This window comes from Sorex araneus, chromosome 6 (assembly GCF_027595985.1).
Source record: "Sorex araneus isolate mSorAra2 chromosome 6, mSorAra2.pri, whole genome shotgun sequence".
Classification (NCBI taxonomy): Eukaryota; Metazoa; Chordata; class Mammalia; order Eulipotyphla; family Soricidae; genus Sorex; species Sorex araneus.
This window is the reverse complement of record NC_073307.1, coordinates 88,613,898-88,622,753: the sequence shown is the minus strand read 5'-3', so window position 1 is coordinate 88,622,753 and position 8,856 is coordinate 88,613,898. Positions and strand designations below refer to the sequence as shown.

Genomic DNA, 8,856 nt, shown 5'->3' with positions numbered 1-8,856 from the left:
AAACCACCAGCAGGAGACGCCCCTCTAAGCCCCTCTGTCTGCCTGCAGGCCTTGGTGCCTTTCCCGTGTGGCTCTGGGCCTCTCTCTACCACCCTGGCTCTATTTTGTCCCCGTGATTGCCCCACCCCCAAGCCTGTGCCTGCACTCTTACCATCATAGTCCACTGGACACGGTTTCCATGGCAACACTTTAGCCTTTAATACATTTTGTGAGGAAGGATGGAAGGAGGGCCGGGCAGCTGGTGGCTGGGATGGGAGATGGCAGGGCTTGGGGACCCTGGATCCATCGCCTATCCCCCAGGGGTCTGGGGGCAGCCGGCCCTAGTCTCAGCGCAGATCTGGGGGGTTCCCCTCCCCAGGCCCCCTCCTCTGAGTCTGGAAGGCCCACTCCAGCTCACAGGGTCAGCTGGGAGAAGATGGGGTTGCCGGGGCCCCACGATCCGCCCCAAGCTCGGGCACTCGCCTCCCCCCCAGTGAGGGAGCAGCGTCTGGCTGCACTCAGCCCCAGGGGAAGTCCAATGGCTCTACTATCGGGGGACCCTAGGGAGAGTCGGCGGGGTGACAGGCCCAGACCCCTGAGCCGGTGAGGAGAGGGTCCCGGAGAAGCAGCTGGAGAAGGCAGAGGCGTCTCATCGATGAAGGTGGTGATCTCCTCCCGGAAGAAGCAGGGCCCTCGAGGGGGCCCCGCGCCGGACCCCAGAACTCCACCTTCCAGGAACTGGCGGAGGCTGGCCAGCCCCCCACCTTCGGCCTCCTCCTCTTCATCATCCTCCAGCCTTTGTCTTCGTCCCCCCAGGTACTCCGGAGGGCCCCCCAGGGCCCGGCTCTGGGCTGGGAGGACCCGGATGTCGTCGGAGGAAGACCACTTCTGCAGGAAGGAGCCCGGCACCCGCGGGGGAAAGATGTTGGTTTCGTCGTGAGAGAGCCGGCGGGACAGAGGGACCTGGGGACAGGTGCAAGGAGGACGCAAAGGTCAAAGATGCCAGAGGGATAGGACAGCAGGGCGGGCGTTTGCCTCACGTGCTGCTGACCTGGATTCCCCACATCCCATGTGGTCCCCCGAGCACTGCCAGAAGTGACTCCTGAGTGCAGAGCCAAGAGTAACGCCTGAGCACTGCCAGTGATCACCCCCAAACCGCACACCCCCCACAAAACAAAGAAAAAAGGTCAAAGATGCTGCACGAAGGGCAGGGCTGGGCGGGGCGGGGCGGGGCGGCAGGACTCAGACCCAGCAGACTCTGCAAAGATGGCCCCAGCCCTGGGACTCCTGGGATTTGGGTTTTGGCTTCTGGGCCACATCTGACAGTGCTCAGGGTTTACTCCTGACTCTGTGCTCAGGGATCACTCCTGGCAGGTTCAGGGGACCCTATGGGGTGCTGGGAATTGAACCTGGATGGCCGCAGGCAAGGCAAACACCCTACCTGCTGTACTATTGCTCTGATCCCACCCCCGCCCCTCCCACCACACATACACACAACGGCCCTGAAGGACGGGGTGGGGGGGGAAGGGGTACTTCTTTCTTTTCCCCTTTTTTTGGTTTGTGGGCTACACCTAGTAGTGCTCAGGGCTGACTCCTGGCTCTGTGCTCTGGGATCACTCCTGGTGGTCCTCAGGGGACCCCAGGAGGTGATGGCATTGGGACCCAGGTCACCCACGTGCAAGGCAGGTGCTTTACCTGCTAGGTTGTCTCCACAACCCTCTTGCCTTTCTTTCAATGCTTTTTCTTTTTTGGGGGGCGGGGAGTGGGCAGACCCAATGATGTTCAGGGCTTACTCCTGGCTCTGCACTCAGGGATTACTCCTGACAGACTCAGGGATACTGCAGATCAAACTCGGATCGACCATATGCAAGGCCAATGCCCTGCCCGTTGTACTATCTCTCTCTCTAGCCCCTCTTTTAACACCCTTAATTGCCCTGCAGGCCAGGCTGAAAAAAGAGAGGGGTCAGAATGGATCAAAGAGGGGGCCAGAGAGATACTACGGCGAATAGGGCATTTGCCTTCACCCTGTCAACCCGGGTTTAATCCCTGGCATCCCATAGGGTCCCCCAAGCACCGCCAGGAGTAATTCTTGAGTGCGGAACCAGGAGTCACCCTTGAGCATCGCTGGATGTGGTCCAAAAAGCAAAAACTGGATTAAAGAGACAGAGGTCCAGGAGAGACGTGCTTTGTGACCCCTGGGTCCAGTCCCAGGCACAGCAGCTCTCCCCCCTCACCGCCTCTCCCCAAAAGAGACTTCGAGAAAAGCAGTGGGGGAGAGGGGAGGGGAGCGCGAATCCCGGGGCGGGAAGTGCGCCCCCTAGCGCCTACCTGTAAGTAGTGGACCCGCTCCAGGGGCGGGAAGAGCATGTGCTTCGTGGGCAGCAGCTTCACTTGGGTGGGGTCTCTGCCCCCGGCTCCCGTGGCCCCGTTGGCATCGAAGCGAACTTTGCACACACGGCCGTCGGCGTAGTCATCACAGCCCCCGTCTAGGGGAGAAACCAGCCGAACGGTTAGGGGCTGTGGGCGCCCGGCCCCTGCCCGTCCCGAGCTGGGTGGGTGGCTGGGGAGGGGGGGAGTGGAGACCCTCGTCCCGGGGGAGAGCTGGCGCGCCCGCCTCGGCGCGGTCAGGACTCAGGGCAGGGGTGGACGTGGAAGGGCGCGCTGGGCGCGCTCGAGGGCGCGGGGTTCGGGCATCCCCGTCCTGGGCGCCCCCCATCCCCGGCCCGGGAGAACAGGGGGCGGGGAGGGAGCCCTGGCAGATCGCAGCCCGGCGGGTCCCCCCGCTGACCGTCGTCTCCGTCCTCCTCCGACATGATGGCCACGCACTGCTCCCACACGGTGCGCACGTCGGCGCGGTAGCGCTCGCAGGACCAGATGAAGGACGGCAGCAGCAGCGTCTGCGCCATGGAGCACCACAGCACGGCCAGCACCATCCAGGGCGGCGCCGAGTCCGACTTCAGGGAGAAGAAACTCACCACCTGGAGGGGAGGGTGGGGGGCGGGTCAGCGGGACCCCTGGGGAGGGAGGGAGGGAGGGAGGGAGGGAGGGAGGGAGGGAGGGAAGGAAGGAAGGAAGGAAGGAAGGAAGGAAGGAAGGAAGGAAGGAAGGAAGGAAGGAAGGAAGGAAGGAAGGAAGGAAGGAAGGAAGGAAGGAAGGAAGGGTAGCGGGGAGGGCGTTTGCCTTGCACGCGGCAGACCCGGGTTTGATTCCCAGCATCCCATAGGGTCCCCCGAGCAACGCCAGGAGTGATTCCTGAGTGCAGAGCCAGGAGTAACCCCGGTGCATCGCCCAAAAAGCAAAAAGCAAAAATAAGAAAAGCAAAATCCAAAAGCCTGGGGTCCCAAGGGGTGGAGCCAGGTGGTCCAGACCCCCAATCCCCATCCAAGATCTGAACATCTCAGTTTCAGGATTGCAAAAAGAAATTGTTGGGGGTGGGGGTAAAAGGGTAATATTTGGGAATATTTTAAAAACGTTTCAGGACTGGAGAGATCGTACAAGGCATAAAGCGCTTGTCTTGCAGGAGTAGACCATGGTTTACATACCCCACATGGCATAGGGTGCCAAGAGCACAGCCAGGAGTGACACCCCAGTGCAGAACCAGGAGTAAGCCCTGCGTGCAGCCGGGGTGTGGCCCAGACCCCCACTCGAACAACTGGAAACGAGTGTGTTTCTGGGGGCAGAGCGATAGTGCAGTGGATAAGGCACTTGCTTTACAAGCAGCCGACCTGGGTTTGATCCCCGGCATCCCATATGTTCCCTCCAAACACTGCCAGGAGTAATTCCTGACCACCGAGCCAGGAATAAACCCTGAGCATTACCAGGTGTGGCCCCAAAACAAAACAAAAGAAAAAGTTCCACCAGGAATAGTTTCTGGGCACCAGCGCATGGCCCCAATCTCCCCAAGTAAAAATAATCAAATATTTTTCATATCATTTTAGGTGTCATACTAGCATGGCTGGCTCTTAGCTCAGTGCATCATTTTGACAGAATTCTCTGTGTATCTCTCTGCTCTCATATTTCCTAAATAAAACTATCTCACTTAAGTCAAATGAATAAGGGCTGGAGAGATGGTACAGCAGGTAGAACACTTGCCTTGCACATGGCCAAGTCGGGTTTGATTCCTGGCACCCCATATGCCCCCACCCCCACCGCCCAGCCCTGCCAGGAGTGATCCCTGAGTGCAGAGCCATGAATAATCCCTGAACACTGCCTGGTGTGGCCCTCAAGCCAACAAATCAAACAGTGAAATAAAGAGTAACCATGTTCCCAGATCAGATAATTTACCAAGCCTCTCCTCTCCCCCATGCACACCCCAAAGCATGTACACTCCACTTCGGGCCTGCAGGGGAAACCGATACACAATCCACAAGGGTAGGGTGGGCTTTGGGGGGTGGCCACTCAGCAGTGCTCAAAGGCCAGTGGCACCTCGAGGGAATTAGGGGGGTGACCACAACCAGATGGTCAGCCTGAGGTGGGGGTGAACAGTGGAGCAGCAGGAAAGATGATGGAGCTGGAGGATGGGCAGTGGGGAAGGAGGATGACCAGCCATGGAGCTGAGTGGTGGGAACTGTGAGGGGATGGTAGAGATGGAGATGGGGGAGGAGAAGGTAGTAGGAGATAGAGCTGCTGGACGATGGAGCTGCTGGATGATGGTGCTACTGGACGATGGAGCTGCTGGGTGATGGAGCTACTGAGTGATGGAGCTACTGGATGATGGAACTGTTGGGTCATGGAGCTGCTGGATGATGGAGCTGCTGGGTCATGGAGCTACTGGATGATGGAGCTGCTGGGTGATGGAGCTGTTGGGTGATGGAGCTACTGGATGATGGAGCTGCTGGGTGATGGAGCTGCTGGGTGATGGAGCTGCTGGGTCATGGAGCTATTGGATGATGATGCTACTGGATGATGATGCTGCTGGATGATGGAGCTACAGGATGATGGAGCTGATGGGTGATGGAGCTGATGGGTGATGGAGCTGATGGGTGATGGAGATACAGGATAATGGAGCTACTGGGTGATGAAGCTGCTGGGTCATGGAACTACAGGATGATGGAGCTGCTGGGTGATGGAGCTGCTGGGTGATAGAGCTGCCGGATGATGAAGCTGCCGGTTCAAGGAGCTGTGACAGAGCTGATGGACCAAGAGGCCGGGTAGTGCTAGGAAAAAGCTATTGGGGAGTGCAGGTGGGGGGACCCCAATCTCACCAAGATGGGCACCCCTGTGAGTGAGTCATAGAGAAAGACGATGGCGCTGACCAAGTTGGTGACCTGCAGAGACGTCTTGGCCGACTCGGAGCCATCCAGCGAGGAGCGCCGTTTCCCTCGGGCGTCCTCCACCACGATGGCCGGGACCTCAAAGGCTGGCCGCACCCCGAAGCCCCCGGGGCCCCCGGCCTTGGCTCCAGCCCCACAGCCCGCTCTCCGGGCCTGCCGAGCCCTCCGGGGCCGGGCCCACAGCGTCTGGTAGAAGGTGATGGCCACACAGACCAGCCCCATGACGATGCCGCCCAGCAGCAAGAGGCTGAAGCAGAGCCCGAAGCCCAGGCCGATCTTGGAGACGATGAACTGGCAGCCGCGGGCGTAGTAGCGCTCGCCGTTGTTGTGCCAGCCGATGGAGGGCAGCGTGGACAGGATGAAGCTGACCATCCAGATGCCCATGACGGCGTGCAGCGCCTGCTTCTTGGCGTTGCTGAGGCGGTAGTTGACGGGCCAGCGCACCATCCACATGCGGTGGTAGGACAGCGAGGCGACCGTGAAGCAGGTGGCCAGGGCCAGCGTGTAGTAGGTGGACACGAAGACCTTGCAGATGCTCTCGTTCCAGTCGTAGTCGGAGGACGCCTGGCGCCGGAGCTGCACCACGGCAAAGGTGGTGAGGGGCACGGCCGCCATGAGGATGTGTGTGCCCGCCAGGAAGCAGAGCAGCAGCTCCAGCGGCTTGTGCTTCTGCTGCTTGGCCGAGATGCTGAGGATGATCCAGGCGTTGGCCAGCAGGGCCAGCAGCCCGCAGGCCAGCCAGGACAGGGCGTTGGAGCGCAGGGAGGCCTCCTCGGGCCCCGAGCCGCCCCGAGCCATCCTCTCCCTCCTCGGCCCCCCACCCCCCCGCCGGAACTCCTTGGGGGTGGGGGCTCTGTCTCACCCCGGAGCCCCGCTCACGCACACCCCCATGCTGCCTCCCAGCCTGGCCCCGGCTCCACACCAGCCACTCCTCGGCCGCCGCCTCCCCTGCTCAGCATGGACGGGTCCGAGCCAGTTAAGGGCGGGCTGGAGGGCGGGCAGAGGAGAACAGGGGTCAGCAGGGCGAGTCCTCCATAGTTGGGGGTACGCTCTCTTCAGTCCCGGCAGTGGCGGTGGTGGGGGGAGCAAGCAGGCAGCTCCCCCAACTAGGAAGTTGAGCGGGGAGTTCCGGTCCCCATGCTGGGACTTCCCGACCTTCTCTCTCTCTCTCTCTCTCTCTCTCTGATTCTGGACCTGGGAGGAATCTTCGAGATGCCCCTGACCGCGAGGGGGAAGGGCGTGAGGCTCAGCCACCTGGACAAAGGGCAGGGGAGAGAGGAGGTGTGGGTGAGGGAGCACCAGGCAGGCAGGGAGCAGCCTGGTCTCCCAGGAGGGGCGTCTTGAGCCCCCTCTTCCGTAGAAGCTACTGCAGGTTTCGGGGACCCCGCAGGACACACACGTGCCTTAAATCAAGGGGCTCCTGGAGCCCCCGCCCATGCAAACAGCCCTGCTCCCCAAGGCCTCCAGGAAAGAAGGGTTCCAATCTGCCCCCTTTCGAGCCCGCTCTCCTCCCTCAGAGGGTCCTCCCTGCGAGGACCCCTAACTTGGTGCTCCTAACAAGAGGAGCTGAGCTTGTTGCTTTTGGAGGAACCGCAGGCAAAGTCCCCAAGCTTCCCAGCGCTGGGGGCCCCACGGTGCGGGGTGGGGTGGGGGGGTGTCTTGGGGCTCCTTCCCGCTCCCCATCCCTCCCCAGACCTCCCTCCAGCTCCCCAGGGATGTGGGGAGAAGGGAGAAAGGAGTCTGGGACCAGAGGGGGGGGGCTAGGGAACCCGAAGGCGGGGAAACCGCTGACATCAGAAGCATCCAGAAATGGAAAGGGGGGGGGAGGAGGAGAGTTTGAGCAGAAGAGAGGGAAAGAGGGGGCCAAGTGATAGTAGCTGAAAATAGAAGCCACAGCCAGAGACCCCTGGGGAGCAGCCTCTGGAGAAGGAGGGAGTTGAGAGATGGGGGGTGGTAGGGGAAGCCTGAAGCGAAGAAGCAAATCCACTTGTTCAGTGAGAGGCTGACCACCCTCCCGCCCCACCCCCACCCCCACCCCCACCCCCCCGCCAGGAGACCTCCTTCCTTCCTGGCCCCAGCCTCAGTTTCCCTCTGACGGGAGGGGAGGGAGGGGAGTCCTGATTTTCGTGACGCTGAATGTCAGGGGGCCCTGGGGAGGGGGTTCAGTGGAAATGGGGAGACCCCTGGAGCCCACTGGAGATGGGAGGGAGGGCTGTCGATGGCTGGGGGGGACACAGGGGTCAAAGTGGGGCGCCAGGAGCTCTATTTGTTGCAGGGTCCTCACACCCGGGCCCTTCCCTAGAGGTCCAGGTCCACCCCCCACCTTTGTCTTCCCTCCAGAGCCCAGTAACCCTAGTTGCCATGGCAATGGCTAGCCCGAGGGGAGGTGGAGGGAATCGCTCAGGAGCGCATCCCCCCCATTCCCGCCCGTCCCTCCGGCCTCGGACCCCTTCCGGGAGCCCCCCACCCTGGCCCAGCTGGTGGGCTCAGGAAGAAAGAGAGGGGGCACGGGGAGGGAGGCGGAGGATGTGAAGGACAGAGAGAAGAGGGTGAAGGACAGAGAAAGAGCAGAGGCAGGTGGGAGGGGGGGAAACCCCCGGGGGACTCCGCGGGGGACCGGGACCCGCCCCGCCCCGCCCCGCCCTGCCCCGCGGGGTGAAGGGGTAAGGTCAGGCGGCTCCTCCCGGCGGCACCCACCGCTGGGTGCTCCCGGGCACACACGGCAGGTGGCTGGGGAAGGACGCCCGGCCAGCGGGGCGCCGAGGGAGGGTCGGAGACGGAGTGGGGGTGCGGGGGACCGGGCTGGGGGGTCGTCTTACCTCCGGCTGCGCCCCGCACTCCCGGCGCGGCTCCCCGGCTCCCGCCGCCCGCCGGCTCCGGCTCGCCCGCCCTCCTCCCGCTCCCGCTCCCCCTCCTCCCTCTCTCCGGGCTCCCTCCCCCTCGGGCCCGGCTCCGGGGGGCTCGGCGGCCCCAGCCCGGCTGCTGCTGCTGCTGCTGCCGCCGCCGCTGCCGCCGCTGCGGGCGAGCGCCGGGCCGGGCGGTGCAGGGGCGCCGGGGCGCTGGGCGCGCGCGGGGGGCGCGGGGCGGGGAAGTGGACGGCGGGGACCGGCGCGGGGAGGGGCCGGGCGGGCGCCGCCGGCGCGGGGGCGCGGGGGGCGGCTCCGTCGGGGAACGGTTCGCGTCCTGCCCCCGCCGCAGTTTCCCCGCACGCCCGCCCGCCCCGGAGGCAGCTGGTGTTGCGGGGCCCCGCGCCGGGGGAGCGGGTGTCGGCCCCGGGCGCGCGCGGGCGGGCGCGGGGGGTCACTCGGCACGGAGCGCGACGGGGCCGGGGGCGGGGGTGGGGATGCTGCTGGTGGGCTAGGGATGGACCCCCCCTCCCCTCGCACCTCCTGCAAGGCAAACTCACAGGCGCGTTGGGGAGCCACACCGTGGGCAAACAGCGCCTCCCCGCTGCGTCTTCGCAGGCAGGTGGGGTGGGGGGTGGTCACACCCCGACAGGCTGGACAGCCTCCCCCCCACCCCCCAGGACAGTCAGTCTCCCGCGGGGACACACAGGGCTCTTCCCTTTGGAGCGAAGAGGTGGCTCTGGGTCTCCAAAGACTGT

At 63.6% G+C, this 8,856-nt stretch overlaps 1 protein-coding gene across 2 annotated transcripts; it reads right to left on the bottom strand.

Moving 5' to 3' along the window:
* Positions 1–173: 173 nt before the first annotated feature.
* GPR162 (G protein-coupled receptor 162) lies at positions 174–8,234 on the bottom strand. 2 transcript variants are annotated; one of them, XM_055142969.1, is made up of 5 exons: positions 8,072–8,234; positions 5,235–6,506; positions 2,768–2,957; positions 2,308–2,465; positions 174–942 (listed from the first exon to the last, which is right to left on the bottom strand). In XM_055142969.1, exons 2-5 carry the CDS (start codon positions 6,048–6,050, stop codon positions 394–396), a joined length of 1,713 nt encoding a protein of 570 aa, XP_054998944.1. In that variant the 5' UTR covers positions 6,051–6,506; positions 8,072–8,234; the 3' UTR covers positions 174–393. The 2 variants fall into 2 exon arrangements, with proteins under 2 accessions (XP_054998944.1, XP_054998943.1); XM_055142968.1 differs by having other exon boundaries at positions 5,184–6,506; positions 8,072–8,228.
* Positions 8,235–8,856: the final 622 nt, after the last annotated feature.